General features: G+C 38.2%; 1 protein-coding gene across 9 annotated transcripts in view; it reads right to left on the bottom strand.

Moving 5' to 3' along the window:
* Positions 1-19437, bottom strand: part of abi3bpb (ABI family, member 3 (NESH) binding protein b) — a 31049-nt gene extending 11612 nt beyond the window's left edge. For 2 of the 9 annotated variants that reach the window (XM_052124101.1, XM_052124102.1), the window contains exons 1-10: positions 19160-19435; positions 12716-12891; positions 10800-10868; positions 10495-10627; positions 8566-8747; positions 8408-8463; positions 7058-7094; positions 4469-4540; positions 4172-4246; positions 539-736 (exon numbers count right to left, since the gene is read on the bottom strand). In XM_052124101.1, the coding sequence (XP_051980061.1) occupies positions 539-736; positions 4172-4246; positions 4469-4540; positions 7058-7094; positions 8408-8463; positions 8566-8747; positions 10495-10627; positions 10800-10868; positions 12716-12891; positions 19160-19254 (1093 nt within the window). In that variant the 5' untranslated portion in view covers positions 19255-19435. Of the gene's footprint in view, positions 1-538; positions 737-4171; positions 4247-4468; positions 4541-7057; positions 7095-8407; positions 8464-8565; positions 8748-10494; positions 10628-10799; positions 10869-12715; positions 12892-19159 lie in introns of all 9 variants that reach the window. The other 7 variants (XM_052124103.1, XM_052124100.1, XM_052124104.1 and 4 more) reach the window with 7 other exon arrangements.
* Between the last annotated feature and the right edge of the window lie 489 nt (positions 19438-19926).

The raw sequence follows: 19926 nt of genomic DNA, 5'->3' as shown, positions 1-19926 counted from the left end.
ATAACAGTCATGATTGGACAGTTGTAATAGCCTGCCTGACAGTGCAAAACAAATTAGGAGATTATGGAAGTTGATGTCATCATGGTTTATGCTGTTTTTATTGGCCCTCTAACTCATATCAGGTAGAGACAGCACTTCCTGTGATCCATAGAGCTAGAGTGTGAAATAATGTCTATCTGTTAGAGGTTACAGAATTGCTGTGTTTGATTGAAATGCGGTTTGCACATCCATTAATTTTCCATGTCTGCATATCGTTTTCCTCTAAAACTGCCCAAACAAGAGGAGAATGAATGGAATAATATCTTTGAAGTCTGATATTCAGTTTTTTTTGTGTAAACTTTGCTGTGGTAGAATGTGTATGCTCATTGAACACTAGACAAGCTTGCGCCAAAATAAATCAACCAAGTGTGTGTGTGGTAAATAATTAATCATTAAGGGAATATGTTATTTACTCTTTACTTGTCAACCATCAGACCCTGAAAGTAATATATGGTAAAAGAGGTTAAAATAAATAACAAGAATGAAACTTGGGAATTACCAGTGGAACTATGTGGCATCTGAGTGGCACTAGGTGCCCTGGTTTGGGGGTGTCCATGCTGTGTCCAGGCACCGTTGGGTAGTGAATAAGGGGTGGGGGTGACTGAAGGGTGGGAAGGTTTAGTAGGTAGGATTTTGGGAAGTATGGGAGGAATCTCCACCAGCTGAGATGAGGCATTTCTAACATGGCTGTCTGAATCTGTTTAGGAGAAAGGATCAGATGAGCCCTCCCTACTGGAAAATCCAATCATACCAGAATAAGGTGGTCAAATTGCTCAACCAGTTCAATAGGTGTTTTAGAACATGGTTAACTAGCTCAACCTGGTCCCCACCAGCTTAGCAAGGTTGACCAAGAAGGCCTACCAGGCCAACCTTAGCCTCATCTGGTAGTCCAGCTGATCAATCATATTCTAGACCAGTGATTCCTAACTAGGGTTACCTAGGGGGTATTTAAGTAGGTTCCAGGAGATACTTTGAAAGTCTTGAAGGGGTGTTAATGAAGGGGTACATGACTCTGACTGATGGGGTTGGGAAACACTGATGTAGACCAGCTTGGACCAGGTAATGGCCAATTAAACCATGTAAAATCATCAGCCACCTTAAACTAATTTGAGATAGATTATCCAACAGGACTGACTATTGAGACCAAAATAATGTCAAATTTCCAACAGGGTGGATTGTATGTTAGGATTTGGTTTCGATTTTTTACAGACATGAAATTGTACAGGCTTTACGGCAAGAGTTTTACATGTGATTAACAGTTAACTCAGTTCCATCCCATAGAATCATGATGGCATGGATTCTTGAGTGAACGTTACAGATACAACACTGTTTCCTTCTCCTCCCTGTTAAGCTGAGCATTTGTTTCTGTGGTTTTGTCAAAGGGATTGAGAATGAACTTGTTGACTTTGGTCTCATAATCAGTTTGGCTCTGAGTGGAAAAACACAGAGAGAGAGAGAATTGTACTGCTATCTTATCCAGAATTTAGAGACAGAGGAAGACAGGAAAGGAGTTGGGACTCCCAAAGTTCTGCCTTTCCCTGCTAGAACCGAAAACGTGACTGATTCTTTCTCTGCATGCAGTGACTTCATGCAGACTGAATGAATGCCAGCGGCTCAAGATGCAAAAACTCTGTAAACAAAGAATCCTTGAATTGAGGTATAAAGGAATTGATGAGGTCAGAGAAAGAGATGGTTCAGTTGCTCAGAAAATGGAAAACAAGATGAGGTTCAGACAAAGAGGCTAAAGCTGCTCCAGTCTAAATTCACTATGACCCTTGCAAAATTGTATTTAGCCATTACCATGGTACAGTGATGGTATCAGATGTTAATATGGTACTTTTTATATATGGTGGCTCAAAAAGCATTTGGGCACTATTGGACATCATTGCATAGAGAAGATACCAAAGTGGGATCTGCAAAGAAATGGTGCAAGAGAACGAACCTAACTTTCTTTTTCTTTTACTTTAAACCTACTGGTCTTAAGGAGCTTTTTACTGTATGTATGAATCCAGATACCCTAAATAATAAATAATGTCCTAGGAGAGTAACCACAGGTGTAGTACATCACATTAAATATGGACACAACATTCCACAAAGTTTGACAACCAGAAAGTGTCCAAATACTTTTTGTCTTTATTTTGAACATCATCTATTGATTCATCTTGTGAAATCTATCAAATTTCATGGTTTGATATTTAAATATGCATTGACATTAAGTCAGTTTTAAGTGTGGCTTAAGTGTTCAAATAATATTTAGGGCCACTATATGGTGCTGAATGAATGCAATATTCATATACAGTGGTATGTACATGGTACTTCAAAGAACACAGTGGTATTATCATGGTACATTTCCAGAAATCCATGGTAATACCACTGTTCATTTTAGAATTAATTTTTTTTTTTTATTGGACAATTGGATTTTACTACATTAGAAGGGATGAACATGTATAAATTAATAATTCTGTTATTTTGAAGCATGACTACTTACTGGATATTATATTTGGTGAGTATATTAATATTAATAGCATGGGCAAAATCATGTCAGTTCACAGATGGAAAGAAAGAAAGAGAAAAGAATGAAAAGAATTTATGGTCAAAGTTATGAAACAGATGGAGGACTGAAGAGACCAGACATTTATAAGTCATGATGTGATTGGCAGGTGATGAAATGATAAGTCATGATGTGATTGGCAGGTGATGAAATGATAGAGGACTGAATAGGCAGAGAGGAGTGTGAAAGGGAAAGAGCTGATTGGTTGACTCAGATTTGGACTGATGCTGACGTGTGCATTGTGAGCAGGCCTAAATGACACTGCGTGAATGCGTGACCATGCGTGACCACAGAGGGTCTTTTGCTGCACAGCACCCTGAGAAAACTTACACTCATACTTCCTCTGCAGTGTGGAAGTGACCAGGAATCCTCATCATGGTGGGATTGAGACTTTCTAACTCAATGTTCTTACATGTCATGCCAGCATGCAGCCAATAATAACAGCAGATGTCTTTAAGGGAATAGTTCACCCACAAATCATCAATTCTGTCATCATTTACCCACCCTCATGTTTTCCAAATCCCATGTGGCTTTCTTACACAAGAAAATATTGTTAAGGAATGGTGCAATCCCTGATTTCCATGAAATAGTAATTGGCAATGACTCACTTTTATGCTTAAAAAGCTCAGAAAAGTGCAATATTTATGTATATATTGTGATTATTATTACTATATTATTAGGGATATACAAAGTCTTCTGAAGGCATACAATAGGTTTTGGTGAGAAACCAATTTGTATTTATTTATTTCAATAATGTATTTAATATGGTATAATGGTATAATATATTTTAAAATTCAAATAATAATTTCTGCCATAGAGTGCATAAGAGAAGCTTGTTTACAATGCCTCGTGCTGAAACCTTGCAAAAGTAAAAACTGTGCAAGTTTTTGCATACACAACGCAAGTTGTCGCAAAAACTATGCAAGTTGTTGCAAAAAACGACACAAGTTCTCATGTGAACAATGCAAGTTGTTGCAAAAAACGACAAGTTTTCACATGAACAATGCAAGTTGTCGCATAAACACAACAATTTGCGACGTGAAGAATGCAAGTTGCCGCATAACAACACTAGTCGTCACGTGAACAATGCAAAATGTTGCGTAAACAACACAAGTCCTTGCGTGAAACACGCAAGTCCATGTGTGAACAACACATGTCCTCTCATGAACATAGAGCCATAATGAACGAGCTTCTTTCATGCACTCATGAATGTGCACAAAGATTTTCTCTAAAATTTAACTTACATTTAAAAAAAATATTTTTTTAAATCATATGCCTTTAAAAACCTTAAAATATGGTGCATGTGTCACATGGACTACTTCTATGACACTTTTGCATGCTTTCTTATGCTCTAAAGTGAGTTACTATGAGCTACCATTGTATGGAAGTCAGGGTTTCTTTAAAATATCTAATTTTGTTTTCTTTGGAACAACTAGAGTGTGAGTAAATTATGAAATTTAATTTTTGGGTGAACAATTCCTATAATCCCCGCCCACACCCTGCAACAAGTCTGACAGAAAAGCGATGACCGAATGACTGCTCATAAGCTGAGTGATTCAAAACAGAACTTCTCTCGATTACCCAATGGGAGCTGAGGCCATTTTGGCTCATTGGCTCTGGGAGCAGCAACGGTTCCTTGTTGGCCCATTGGTGGCACTGTGGGAAATAATGCAATGTTTCATAAAAGGGAAAAAAAATAGAGTGAGCAGGCTTCCCCAACAAGGCTCTTGAGAGGGAGAGAGTATTAAATGTTGAAGTCTATAGTTTGTTTTGTGATGTAAAGTGTCAGTTTAAATGGTATGACTGAAATAAAACCAAGTCAAGGGTAAAAGAAAGAGTGCAAAAGAAAGAATGAAAGAAAACGATAGGGAAAATTACCAAAAGATGTCTTGGGAGCTCCATTAAAGCCTGGATTTTTGAACAGTCCTGGCTGAGTTTTGTTGTGGAGTGCTAGTAAGGAGATTGCGAAGGAAGAAACAACACAAAACACATTTTCAAATCTAAAAGGTATTAAACGCTCAGTTTGTCCCATTTTACACATGGACTGAAACACAGATTAAATGTTCAGCCAAAATGAACATTCCGTCATCATTTATTCATATACTCACTCATTAACTCACTGGATGTTACATTGACCATTCAGCATACTGTAACTCCAAAAAGGCACCATAAATGTCTCATCACAGTAGTTCCTAAGACTTTATTTTGAAATCATTAGAAGCCATATGATTGCTTTGTGTTAGGAACAGAATAGAATTTAAGATTAATACCCCTTCATCACAGCTCTTATATCTCAATTGGTACTTCCACATACACTCATTGAGCACTTTAACCCTGGTGCGTCCTGCTGGATTTTTTCGCCATTACAGCAGAAACAACATAAAATTCTCTGTCATTTTGGGTCATACAGATAAGTGTAAGACATCATTAGAGACTATAAATTGTCTACTTTTATTTGTGTACACTCACAATAACAAAACCTTGTGCTTTTGTAAAATAAAGAAAATAAAAATGGTGAGCTGTAAGTAGTCTCTGGGTTTGCAAGCATATATCTGAAACACGTCACAAAAATGAACTGAAACTGCGTGAATACTTCTCACACAAACATGAAACCTATGTCTAAAGAAAGCTTAAAACAAATATTCTCCTGCAATGTAATCTGTATAATACAAAGCGATGTACAGTTTTTACTGGCTCAGCTAATTATCTCTAATGTGATCACACCCACCAGCAGAGCGTGCTATTCATACAGTAATGTGCTGAGTTGATCAATTCAAATGGTAGTGACGAAGAGTTAGAATTTTCCTCAGAAGAAGAGCGGGACTCCGATGAGAGTTTGTATTTTGAAGAGAGACGTGATCCAGCCGTGGATACAATTTCGGACGAGTAAGTCATTTAGTTTTCATTAGTTGACATGCTATGTTATATAAACATGTACATATTTTACTAGTGGTACTGTTTCCAGACTTGCCAGTCAGGATTCAGAGTATTGACATTTGAAATATGTCCTAATAGGCAAGTTTTGGTTACATTTAAATGCTGTTTTGGCTAAAGCAGGTATTTAAATTGTATGCTGTATGATATAAATATGATATGTAATATGATATAAAAATAATATGAATGTTTAGATTATATTTTAACTAGTGTTTATGCTGCCTCATTATCATCAACAAAAGCTTGTGCTTGCAAATATGTGTTCAGGTTAAATGAGTAAAATGCACTTTAAATATGCCCATATTAGAAAATCACCATCTTATAATGATTTCTGAAGGTTCATGTGACACTGAAGACTGCAATAATGATGCTGAAAATTCAGCTTTGATCACAATTTTTTTTGCAATATATTCAAATAGAAAACTGTTCTTTTAAATTGTACAAATAGTTCAAAATATCACTGTTTTTACTGTATTTTGGATCAAATAAATGCAGTCTTGGTGAGCAGAAGAGACTTCTTTTAAACGGTAGTGTAGGTCTAAAATTAAGTAAAGTCTTTATGTAAAGAGAATGTATAGTCAGATTACTTCTTTTAACTTAACACTTGATTTTGATCATTGAGTCTCCTCACATTCATTCTCTTTCTGTAATTGATAGGCCCATGGGAGGGGTCTTTTGTGTCCTCAGGTGTGAATTACCTCAATATTCATGATAGTTCACGCCTCCTCGCATATGACCTTTCTAACACTAAAAGTGCCTTACAATACATTGTTTTGTATGAATGAGTGATCAGGATGGTTTTCATATAATTTTGTAGCAAAAACACCCTCAGACCCCAGAGGAATACTATGGTCATAAAGTGCCTGATGTGGACTTTTGCTGTTGTAGCCCATCCACCTCAAGGTTCGATGTGTTGTGCATGCCTTTCTGTCACTTCGAACCAGTCTGGGGAGCATTTTCCAAAAGCATTTTAAGCCTAAGCAGATTGTAGAGACCATGGTTTAGGCTTAAGGTGCTTTTGGGAAACGCTGCTTGCAATGCTTTTGGGAAACAGAGCCCTGGCCATTCTGACTTGAACTCTCACATTAACAAGGCATTTCTGTCCACAGATACTGCCACACACTTGATATTTATTGTTTTGTTTTTGGCACTATTCTGAGTAAACTCTAGATTCTGTTGTGCATGAAATTCCCAGGAGATCAGCAGTGACAGAAATACTCAAACCAGCATATCTGGCACCAACAATCATGCCAATTCATCACATGAAGCTATCGCATGGCTTCAGAACACTAATAATGTAGCACATCATTCATATGAACACATTTTTTGTACTTTTATGGTGCTTTTTTGTCAATTTTGGAGCTTCATCAATATCTCTACACAATTTTCCCACATATGGGTCTGGAACAACATGAGTGAGTATGTAATAACAGAATTTTCATTTCTGGGTGATCTATCCCTTTATAAAGTGCAAGTCTTGCTTTAATTACTACATCTGGACCAATTCTTAAAAGAAGTAGTTAATGGTCTTACCATGTCGAGGTGGGAACAGACTGCCATGCGGTCCAGCCTGTAAAAAGAGGGTTACAAACATTTTGTCCTTCCCTCATTAAAAAAGAAGTATATAGTTAAAGAACACAGAACAGCCCTCTTTCTTTGTATTGTATGTAAAATAACCCTGTAATCAGGGTATCTTCACTGTAACTAAAGTGTTCCTAAAATCCCCTGGTAGGCATGCATTTTTACAGCTTCCACTAAGAAGATTGAGTCCCTTCCACATACAAACATGCAAACAACGGGATTTTTGGCTCAAGGGATTGAAAGTATGACGATCATCAGGATGGACAATAGACTATCATGAGCTAAGGCAAGGAAAAAGAAAATTGTGAAGCAAAATGTGAGGAAAAAATATTGCCATTAATACAATATGTAAGAACTAGGTTTTTATATCTTCTGAAGAATATGTGAGTGGTGCTTGCCTATACAAAACTTGTCACCACAATGCTAGGCTTTTCTGGGTGGTTGCCAGGGTATTGCTCTGCGGTTGTTAGGGTGTTCTGTGCGGTTTCTAGGGCATTGCTTGATGATCTCTACAGCCCCTTTCCAACATACAGTTCCGGTACATACCCCTTGAACTTTCTAGATGAGAACTATTAAGAGGAACTGCATACTCAAAAAGACTTTTGCCTCTTTTGCATTCACACACACACAAAGGAACCTCATCTTAGTAGCAGGCTAGCAGCTACATGTTTGTTTACTCTTGGCGGCTGCTGACTCTTTGCGTTTTATTACTTTGTGCATCATATATGTTTGACCAATCACAGGCTGCAGCACCTCCCACAGTCTCTCTTCACCCAAAAGTACCAACCCCAGAATCAGAGCTAAAAAAGTATTTCTAAGTGTCTAAGAAGAACTACAGTTCCTCATGTGTGAAAATGCTGAAAAGGAATAGTTCTGAATAAAAGTTTCTAAAACATGCTTTAGTTTCTGCAGTTGGAAAGGGCTGTAAGATATTCTGGTCCTTACATATGGCTCAGGCCCATTCTTCAATATATGTATATGGGAGTTATGCATTGAAGTTTAATGCTTAAGTATAAGCAATAGAAATAAAGATGCTTTAAAGACCAAATTAACAAATTTTTGTGGTGCCAAACCAGAAACTAAATTCAGAAACAAACATATCAATGAGAGAAAGTGAATGATTCTCTCTCTTTCTGTCCCAGAATGTGAACATGTTTTGAATCAAATCACAACAACATTACAAGCAATAAAAGTTGTGCATGGCCTGTTTTAAGTGGTTTTGCCTGTTCAAGTGATTATGTTGACAGTCAAACAAATCATAATTCTCCGTAGATCAATTTGACAAGCAGCAACATTACATACCAAAGTCTTGGCAAAAGGTGATCGGTTGGGCTTGTAGGTTATCTGCATGCTTTTGTCTGAAAAATAATAACAAACAGTATAGGTGTGACTTACACCTGATCATCATTCAGATTTCCGTTCAAAAACCACTTTGAATAGATTGTTGGGGTGTCTCCTACCTCCCATGTTGGTGTTGTGGATAACTGGCTTGCTCCACACTCCGCTGCGTTCGTCTTTGTTGGATCTGATGCCAAACTCATAGGGTGTGTTGGGCTTGAGGTTGTCAATCACAGTATCAGAGGTAGGGCAGGTCTGGTAGATCCACTTCCGGTTTCTCTCTCTGTAGCGAATTGTGTAATGCCTTCATGGGTTTCAAAGACAGATCGTACAAATGTTATTTAAATATCCACAAACAGAAGGCACAAATGGATCAAGAGTAATTTTAACACTTAAAAATTGTACATGTTAATTCTGTCAAATACATGTAGGCTGTTCAAAAGATGACCTTGCTGAAAATGCTTTAAACAATAGTTCAGCAGACAAGTAAATAATATTGAATAACCCTTGCAAAAATCAAGAGATCATGGCAATTTTGCAGAAAACGTATTTTCACATGCAAATTAGCTTTGCTGTAAACTTCCTGCAAATTGACAAATGTTTGCTGCAGGTTCACAACTACCTGTGAAGAGCTGCAAATTTCTGGAAAACATTTGCGGCAAATCATTTGCATGTGAAAATAATGAGTATCAAATTTGAGGCAAGTTTTTGGAGGGAACTTACGTTATAGACCAGGATTTGCCAATTAGTTTGCACATTTCATCTCGGCCACCAAAAATAGTTTCAAATGAAACCAAAGCAATACTCTCTCTGCACAGCCTTTATAAAATGCAATCCAAGTTCTGGCAGACTTGCTGCAAATTATTTTGACATGCAAATGAGCTTTAATGAGCAAACTCTTCATTGTCGCCAAAGGTTTGCAGCAGGTTCACCACTACCGGTGAAGAGCAGTAAAATTCTGGAAAATATCTGGAAAACAACGGAGTGGTGGTGGTGTAGTGGGCTAAAGCACAAAACTGTTAATCAGAAGGTCACTGGTTCAATCCCCACAGCCACCACCATTGTGTCCTTGAGCAAGGCACTTAAATCCAGGTTGCTCCAGGGGGGATTGTCCCTGTCATAAGTGGAATCACATGGAATCTGATGGTGGTCTAAGCTGGACTTTTCGGCAGGGGAGGTCTCGGTTACTTAGTAACCTGGTTTTCTCTCACCATAACAGTGGTATGGGAATTAAACAGAGGGGCTGACGTTAGGTTTATTAAGAGCAGTGCTGGTACAAGACTTTAGCTCCCAACTCTTTTGGCCCAGGTCAACATTTCCAATGGCGTTTCCAAGAGTCTCCCCTTAAAGGAAGAAAAAAGCATTCACATATTTCTGTATATGAAAACCAGAGCTAGTGAGGGAGGTAGAGAGCGTATCAGTGTGTCCCAACAGTGCATGTATCCTCAAAAAGCGGTTTAACATGTAGACACACACCTGCAGTGGCAGGAATCCATATCCCACACATTTCTTTCCCTCATTGTAGAAAAATATCACGCTCATTGAATCGCTCACAATTGAATGGTTACGCAACATAAATCCAGTCTCCTGTCAGTGCAGTGAGAACATGAATAAAAACCTGAAAACTCTATTGTTGTTGTTTTTATTTGATATATATATATATATATATATATATATATATATATATATATATATATATATATATATGTTCTTTCTACATGAGTAGAAAGTTACAGTACATTTTTTTAAGGTTAGCATAGCATTCCTGGAAACTTAATTTCTCAAATTCTTTATTAGTTTTCACTGCTAAAGATTTAAATAAATCTAGTTATAATACTCATAACATCACAAGGAGCATCCATCCATGTTATTTTAGTGTCTTTCCCCCCTAACCTTTACACACAATCTTGGCAAAAGTTAATATCATAACACGTTTTTCCATGTTGTTTTGGTTAAATGCTCCCTTAATATGAAGTGAATGAATTCTTCCTCTGGGATTTGGGGCACTCGTATAGTTAAATAAAAATCCAGATGTTAAGTGAGTAACTCACCCATCCTCCAAGCAGTCATTCATGATGTTTCCTTCATAGGGTGTCTTTAAGTAGGTTCCCCAGGATAGGAGCACTGATGTTGGTGTAACAGAATCGATCACCAGGTGGAGAGGTTTGTCCAGGTTCACCTTACCTGTTTCATGCCCACATATAATAAGAGTTAGCAGTGGAATATGTGTTCTGTCTAATACTTAAAAGAGGTCTTCAGACCTCAAGTTTCACCTGTTGACTCAATGGCACATCGGCTGCATATTTTCCACTAAATATGCTAGCATGCTAAAACCGCTAATGTATGCACCATGTACCTGTACAATGCTTCTTCACATCATTGGTTGGGATAGGTTGAACAGCCACTAGGTACTTGGGCTCAGCATCTATGAAAGCAAAGATCTCAAGTTATTCAAGATAGATGCCATGATGCTACAAAAGTGTCTTATATAAACTTTTGGCTAACTTGACTAAAAGAACAATGCAAAGAGATACACAGACGGCAACATGCATCATCAAAAATCCTGAGGAAATTCTATATTTGTGGGGCAATAAAAGAGTTCCGAAAGGTTCTGGTGGACTTTTGTTTAGTAAAACGTCTTGAGTTGTATAATGTGAAGCTTTGCACACAGTTTATAACTTTGTGATGAAAATAGTTTGTTAAACATCCATGTTTCCACTCTAACCCAGAATAAAACTGCACATTTGCCAAAGTTTGATTTGTTAGGATGATAAAATTATTATTTATGCCTTTGCAATAGTTCTGAAAATAAAAACAGCAAAACTCATTTAGACAGAAGTGTGATACAAAACTTGCCAGTACCAAAGTCTGCAAAAATATGGACATTTGTGAGTGTGCTTTTTAAAGCTGGGAAGATGCCATTAACTGTGTTTTCACCATCTTCTGTGCACGTGTTTCAAATTTAAATCTCAGCGCACACTGTAAATTTTGGAATGATGATCCTTTAGCCTGCAGCCAGTATTGAATAATGATGTGACTGTGTTCCTGTGCTGAGTTTGCATAGGTAAAACAGCAGAACCCAGGCCAAAATCTCAGAGGCCCTTCATTTCAGAACAAACAATGCTTTGTTTGTGAGCTTCTGGATAAGCATTGGTGTGTAATTATTTTTGCCTGTATCGGTCCTTTCCATTGCACAGAAATTCAAGAGACTAGACTTGGAGGTTAAGGGGCTATTCAGACTGAATGCATTCTTGTGCTAAAAAAGCTAGTGCTGCAAAATTATGACAAAAATATATATATATATTTTTTTATATTTTACTTGAAAATTGAACTGCATGTCATGCATGTTGGCTATACATCCAAAATAAGTGTTCCTGAACTACATAATTGCTGTTTTGAACATCAGTAAATAAAGACAGTGCCTTAACGGTCAAATTCATATTGGCCCTCTTGCTGTAGAAGCATAAAAAACAATGCTGTTTTTCAATTTTTGAATTAATTATAGATGGAGCAACAGACTAGTCTTGTATCGGTTACAATGCTAAACCTCTTCTGAAACACACATTAAATAGTAAATTAAATCGAACATTTAGATGCACCATGAGCAGACAAACATGGACTGTTATAATTGACACTTTTTACAATTAGTTGATCTTAAATATTATTTTTATTAATTGTGCAGCAATAAAATGTAGAAAAAAAAGTGTGAAATGCTGAAAAAATTGTGAGACACGGCGCAAACATTTTCTTTAGGGGAAAGGGTGATTGACCTAACCCTAACCTTCTCAGACTGAACTCTGGGATTGGAGCTCATTTGAGAATGGGGTTAATTATGATGAATGGTGAACAGAAAGTAATTTTACAAGGAAAAATAAACATGTCTAGTGTTACTGGGAGCACTGTGTGACCTTCTCACCTTGTCAAAAGTGATCTGTTGTGGCTTTAAGGAAGTGTCATAGTGGCATTTCTTGTGCATTTTTGGTAATTACATAAATACAGTGGTTGCAAAAGGCAACAAACACCACTCAATTTGGGTTCAAGTATAGTTTACATTTTAAAATAATGGAAGAGTTGTCCAATTTTAGGTTCAGAAATCAAGATGGTGGTTTTGATGGGTCAAGAAATCAACCTTTTGTGGTTATTCCCCTAAGCCTGAACTAAACCACAAAACAATCACTCATATTGTTTTGTGGGTTTCCATTGGCATTATAGAGGGAAGACTTCAGTCTCTAAATGAAAGTATCATCAGTCTGTGGTTACACTGGAATTTACCAATCTCAGTCTCATAGGGTTCTCCGTTTTCTGGAAGCTGGATGAACTGTTTGGAGAACATGCTGGAACCATAGCCTAGGATGTATCCCTCAAGCTTGACGTCAGGGTTGGGTCTAACAAACTTCAGAACTATGGTATCACCAGTAGCGTTGATTCGAACCTTCATATTTTGTCTTCTTACTGTGAAGAGAAAAGAAATGGTATTGGAATTACTTTTAATTGGCTCTTCAAAAAAGATTTACATATATAAATAACAATTAGTGCTGGATCTCCTCAGACGTTCTCAGCATTTGTGCATTAAATGGCAGTAAAGAGGAATTTCCCTAAAAATGCACCACAGTGAATAAATTATCAATTACATTAAGAGTAAATTCAGATAAAATCGCAAGACTTTATGCTTCCCATGTGTTGGATGAGGTTTGTGAATTTATGGGGTTTATTGATTTATGAGGCCAAGGGGGATGGAGGAGAGCTCTTTTGAGGAGCACAAAAAGTGTGTGCCATGAAAATCATCATCGAGGTAAATCAAGGACAGTCATTTTCACAGTTTGCAGCTCCTCACAAAGCACAGTAGCATATGGACCTCCAATATTTTGCCTCTGTTACACCATGCTATATTTTTTTTTGTTGAAATTATGAGCCATTGAGGGTTTGTATGATTTCGAGAATTTGACACAGTGTCAAACGTAACATTTATTGTGATCAGAACATTATTGCTCTAAACCCAGGGCTGTCAGTGTGAGAGTTGTTGGGGGGGGGGGTTTGTGCTGCTGCCTTCCCCCGAATGGTCTGAATAACTCGCTGCTGCACGGTGCTGCCTGCTCTGTCTTGTCTGTCCGTGCGCTGTAAGTGCACTCTTTGTTCCGCGACGTTATCACTAAGTGAAAAATCGGACATGTGGCGTGAGAACAGCATCAATTGCGTGACTCTCACGCTCAGTGGGTGAGATTTGGTAGCCCTGTCTTAACCGATTCCAAGCAATTCATTATAAATTACCTCCTTTTATACGAGCGTCGTCTTTCACTGTCATTTCAAAGGATAATTTGCTGCATGGAAAATGCCATGAGTCAGTTTCAGGTGTACTATAAATCCAATAAGCTACCCGATTTTCTGCTTACACCTTCTTGCCATAAATCAAAAGTGTTAAATGATTACACTAGGTTAAAGAGGCCATAGAACGTATTCTATAAACTAATTTAAACTGGCTCTGTGTGGGCTTTTGGAAAGCAATGTGTGTATCTAACATTTACAAATAATTACAAGCTTGGTAGGTCTGGTTCATTAGCCCCATCTGTCAAAGTCAAGATGGAGTATCATTAAACCGCAACTCATATTAATGAGGCTCATTAAGAAGACACATTCAGATGGTCCAATGATGAAGCAGAGATGGAAAATCTACAGGATAATTCAGTAACTCTTCTCATCCACAGCTTCTTTTTGAATCAGTAAAACAAACAAGAGGAATTGTGTGTGGTCAGGGAAGCTGCTGGATTTGTACGTACATTGTAAGGCATACTTCGGAATTACAGGGATCGTTGTAAAAATAAACTCCATAGTGGACAGTGTACAAAGCTCTTGGTAGGTGAGCTCTGTTTGAGGGCTTCACCAACATTTGTCAGCAATGTACTGTATCACTTTGATTGACTATATTGTGCAAGTGCAGTCTCGTTTCTTTATTCTTCCAAATGTCTTTTTGTATTTCTAAAGTGTGTCAGTATTGCTTTAGATTGGGGCCAAGGCTCTGAGTCATGGGTGGGCATGATTCTTGCAGTTGAGTGGAATTACTGGTTTACCTGTGCTCACCAGCTTGTTACCACAGAGCTTTTAAAGGATGTAGCCAAAATTTTATTGTTTCACATCTGACAAGAGTAGAAAAGAAAGTCACTGTGGAGTTACAAGATTTTTACCATGCCAGTGGATGAGGACTGGACAATGGTTTGACCTTTGTAGTCAGGGGTGAGAAAAAGCACTTCTGAAGATAATTAAAAATCCACTAATTTGGTGAGTATTTAATTAGTTTTTTTTTGTCTTATATGGCTTGATGGCTCGACAAAGCCAGCATCCTGTTCTTTTACAGAAATGGACCAAAAATTCTAACTGTAACCTGTCCTAGAGCTTTTAAGCTATGTCCACCAAACTTGGCACAGTCCTTCAGTCTGTCCTGACTCGTAATGCTTTGTCTTTTTTAACTGATCATACTAATGGTTTTCCCATAGCGGATAATGCAAAATCTGAAACATCTCACAGATTTACATTGACCAAGGCTGTTTCTCAATGTGCATTCTTTTGTGTTCTCATGGACTTGTACGGCATCATCCGCTGCCAAATTTCAACTTCAATACTCAAGAACGCAAGTACCAAGAATGCATAAAATTACCTGGATGTTTTCTCGATAAGGCTGAATATCAAGTGATGTTTCGGATGGTGACTTGTGAGAATGCACCTGGTAATACAGTGGTAGAAAAAGGACATTTATTGTTTTGTTTTCCCAAAACAAAAGAGTAAGCTTGCGCTTTCCCACTGTAAGCTTGTGAAAGTCTGATGGCTGGTTTTGTTGTGCATAATTTTAATATAGAAACAAACACATGGGGGAAACAATTGTTTGCAGACTTTATTCTTTTAACATGTCCTGCAAAATCTCACTGGTGTGATCAAAATAATGCTGTCATTGGTATGTGATAATACCAGTGGTTCTCTCACTTGGTACATATGTGCTGGGATGGTTATTTGTGCATCATTAAGATTGCAGCACATCTCAAACTTGCAAACAGATGCAATCTATGTCCTCCTGTCCTTCCAAGTTCGCTCATCCAAGATAGCTTGGAAAGACTAGTCTTCATAAGAAAGCAGGTCCAATTGCATTGAGAAACAGCCTGATTGTTCAAACGAGCCAACGGAATGTTGGTGAATTCAAACTCCAGCTGTCAAAAAATTAAAATGTAAACAAACTTTCAAGGTTTTTCTGCTTTCTTTCTCTCTCTTTCTTGCTTTTTTCAAATGAGCCAACGGAATGTTGGTGAATTCAAACTCCAACTGTCAAAAGATCTGAATGTAAACAAACACATGAGGCCTTTTTTCTGCTCTCTTCTCTCTCTCTATCATCTGTCTGTCTTTCAGATAAGACTTTGTCAAGCCAACATCAGGCTTGACAAATTTATCTTAAAAATTCTTCAGTCATGGCCACTGAGCATTACAATGGAATCCACAGGTGGAACATAAGACGGTGTGACGTAAAAGAAGAGAATATTTCCAACATTAATTATTACCAATGAGCAAATTTTGCTCTTGAAGTTGTCCCTGGGGACATTATCATACTTACTACAAAGTCAACAATCCAAAACATCTCTGCTTCAAGAGAAAAACATTTCTGATCCCAAAGACTATTCAACAGATCAACTGATGTACATGTGGTCAGCCAAGTCACGCTGCTCACTTCACTTGGCAAAGTAAATAGGCCTACAATTACTGGTAGCAACGTGATATAATTTGAGCATTTAAATGGTATTTTGCACACCTAATAGTCATTCAAAGGATTTGTTTCCAGTCACATGTATTTTGTCAGACCTGAATGCAAAAGAAAATTGATCCATTCAACATTAATTATTCTTTCCTGTGTTTTCAAACAGAGATTTGACGCTGTGCCCTAAAAGACTAGAAATGCAGAGGGTGGGCAAAAGACACTGATGTGGGGGGAAGCACAAGGGCTGAGGGGTCGGGGAGTACATCTCATTTGACACCACTGACAAGTGTAATCATGCATGCTCTTTCCAGGCGCTGATGTTGAATGATTTCCAGACCGGGGCTGATCAACTCGCATCCAAAGCCCTGCCCCATACTGTGTTCTGTCAGATACTGTACTTTTTTAGCATTCTAATGAATGAGGTCCAGTTTATATTGGACTGTGTGATGTCTGGCACTTGTTCCACTTGAAACAAAATTTATAAACACAGTGATTTTGATTTGTTTGATTCACAGCAATCCCTTGGGACTAAGACCATGCTATGCAAGGTACTCGCCAAGCCTGCATTTGTTAACTTTATCAAATCAAGCGATTTAATTTGAAAAAGCACTTTTTTTTTCTTCTTCTTTTTTTTATTTTTTAGAAATCTTCAAGTTCATCTTTCAAAAAACAACTTTAATAAATTTGAATTTATGTTTAGTTCACAAAGAACGATCACCTGTGCACTTTCCATGGAAAATCTAGATGTCCAGTCTTAATGTAGAACTCCAGACTCTTTTGCACAACATTATAGGATAAAAGTGACTTAAATATCCATGCAGATGATTTAAAAATGGCACTAAACTTCAGACGAAGTGAATCACCTGAGGGCCCATAGGGCGTGTAAATCTACCGTTTTCCCAGACTTCAGCAAATCATTCATCTTCCAGGCACATTTACAACAGTACTGATCTCTGCACTCAACAGCTGCTTTCCTCTCCCCTTCACCCCCCAAATCCTTTCATCCTTTCTGTCTTGTTCCTACTCATTCAGACATGTCTTTATATTAACTTGTATTAGTAGCACAAAGGGAACCCTTTATCACTAATACCCAAAGTGTCCCAAACTCTCACTCAAGGACACTCATCTACAGTGGAGAAACCCCAGCCTAAACTAGTCTCAGCTGCTTAAAAGATGGTCTTGGCTGATTTAAGCTGATCTGCCAGTCTGGCCTTTTGAAACCAGCTTGACCAAACATGGAGACCGCATAAGTCCAGCTAACCAGCTTATGCTGGTTATACCAGTTGAAAGCAGACAGCTCAGATGAATGGTCCCCTTTATGGGGTCAATTATCAAATCAAATTCATGAGATTATTATTTTTTAAACTTGTTTTATGGGCAAAAACAAGGCACTTTATTTTCTTTAGACATTTAGACAACACAGCTACATTAATTCATTTGAACGTTCAGTTTGCCTTTTATCCAGCAAAGAAATGGAGTTGGCCAATGAAATGAAAACATAGAATGCTGCTTGGCTGATTGACTAGCTGTGCTGAGTGATGCACGGTACAGGAGATTGGGCACTGAGCCAGAGCAGACATTCTCTCCCTCTGGAGATGGAGGTGGTTTTTAATAACTGATGAACAGAGTGCTGATAGTGAACCGAGAGGTTGTATTACTAATGTCTTGGCTAATCTGAGCACACAGGGACACTGGATGAGATCTTGCAAAGATATGCTCTACACATGCACAAGCAGTGATGTAAATGCTGCTGCCTACCTAACAGGGAATGTTCCAACAACTTTGTTTATGTAAGGGTTAGGAAAAAACATTGTTAAAATAACATAAAAAGAACATCCTTATGACCTTCTTCATTCTTTATTAGTAATGAATAAAAGTTCTTACAATGTTAGCAAAGCCTTCTTAGTACAAATTTGTTCAAAGTCCCTTCTGAGAGTAAAAACTGATAAAGAAGTCTGCACAATAACGTTGTACTCAAGTTAAGAAAACTGGACATTTTCCTAGAACCCAAATTGGAAAACCCAATTTGAATTAGAAACCCAAGTTGGAAAACATTTTAATAACACAAATTTGTTAGCAAGGTCGAACATACACACACACATTCACATAAACCTACTTTGAACTGCCGTTTCAGACTCCAAATGTGGAATGTATTCACGAGCGCGTGCACACACACACACACACACACACACACACACACACACACACACACACACACACACCCACACACACATATTAGAACACACACAATCAAGCTTCCTTGTGGAATATACATACACACATGCTGTGGTGCACATTCTAGCATGTTACACACACAGCTGCACAAAAGAAACATTGATTTTGGCCAGCTGCATGTGCCATAAGGCAACCATTACTGCTCTATTGTTCTAAGCCTGTGTTTGAAATCTTAGTCCATCAAAATTACATTTGTCACTTTGCATAACAAGAGCAAAGGAAGAAATTACAGTCTCTGACTGGTTTCTGAAGTCAATGCTGGATTTGTACACCAGCACTTTTCAGGTTCCATTCATCCAAATCTTTTCCTTTGCATAGTTTGGCTTCACCCCAACTATAATCACAAGAAACAGGTACTGTCTGCTATATACCAGTACATACAGTAATTCCTCCAATACACGCTATGTTCTATAACAAACGACACTTGCACTCTCAAATGCACCTACAAGTGTGAAATACATTGTATATTCTCTTTTGAAAATGAATGAAAACCAAAATGATGCATGTGAAGCAAGAATAAATTGCAAGGCAAATGCAACAGGTTAATAGAACTAGTAGGAACTGAAAGTGAACCATGTCCTAGTTAAGGCTCAACACCTGCCACTTCATTGGCACTAAACTATTTCTTTGCATCACAACACAATCTTAAATATACCAGAACTGTTGCACTGTGTATCATGTTCTAGTTAATGCTTAACACCTGAAACTAGGGCATCACACTGCAAGCATGCAGCAATGTGGTGCTGAACTTGCCTCTGACCCTCTGCGCAGAGCTGCATGTGAGAAGGAGAATTCCTGTCAGTGTCAATAGGAGGCTCAGGCGGAGGACAGTGCTGTCTGCCATGGTGCTCTGCTCCAGTCAATGGAGGATGCTGCCCGACTTCAATAAGACTGCTGGTGATGCTGGTTCTTCTGCTGGTGCTGGTGTGAGCTCAGGATTTGTCAGCTCTCTGTGTGCAGCTGCTGAGTGATAGACAGTGTGAGGAGTCCTCCAGAATGTATAGTGACCGGGGAGGGAGGAGATTGCTGATGCAAGTCTCAATCACACCCACCCACATTGATCTACATATACACATGTTGGGGGTGAGCATGGCTTTCATTTACTACTCTCTCTCTCTCTCTCTCGCTCTCTCTCTCTCTCTCCCTGCAAGCTGTGTGTGTGCTTATGTTTTTGTACTCGCCAACAATTTGTTAGGATCGAGTACATGGACTTGGGGCACCTCCCATTACAAAGAGCACAATGGGAATCTGGTTTCCAAGAGGACAGTAAAAAAGAGAGCACAACAGTAGGGCACAACTCCAGAAACATACTTTACTCAAGTATGCAAATTAAAAAGTACGAGTACTTGGCAATGTATTGCAAACATGGGGTCCTATTGTACATACAGTACGTAATGTGTGCTCTTTCATGGGTTTGGCAATAAACAACCACAGCACTCCAGGGGGCTATAGAGTTGCCTTCCAATATTTGTGCCGTTAAACAGAATTTGTTTTTATTCTGGTAAAATTGGATTAC

Source organism: Xyrauchen texanus, chromosome 50, assembly GCF_025860055.1.
Source record: "Xyrauchen texanus isolate HMW12.3.18 chromosome 50, RBS_HiC_50CHRs, whole genome shotgun sequence".
NCBI classification, from domain to species: domain Eukaryota; kingdom Metazoa; phylum Chordata; class Actinopteri; order Cypriniformes; family Catostomidae; genus Xyrauchen; species Xyrauchen texanus.
This window is presented reverse-complemented; position numbering and strand designations above follow the sequence as displayed.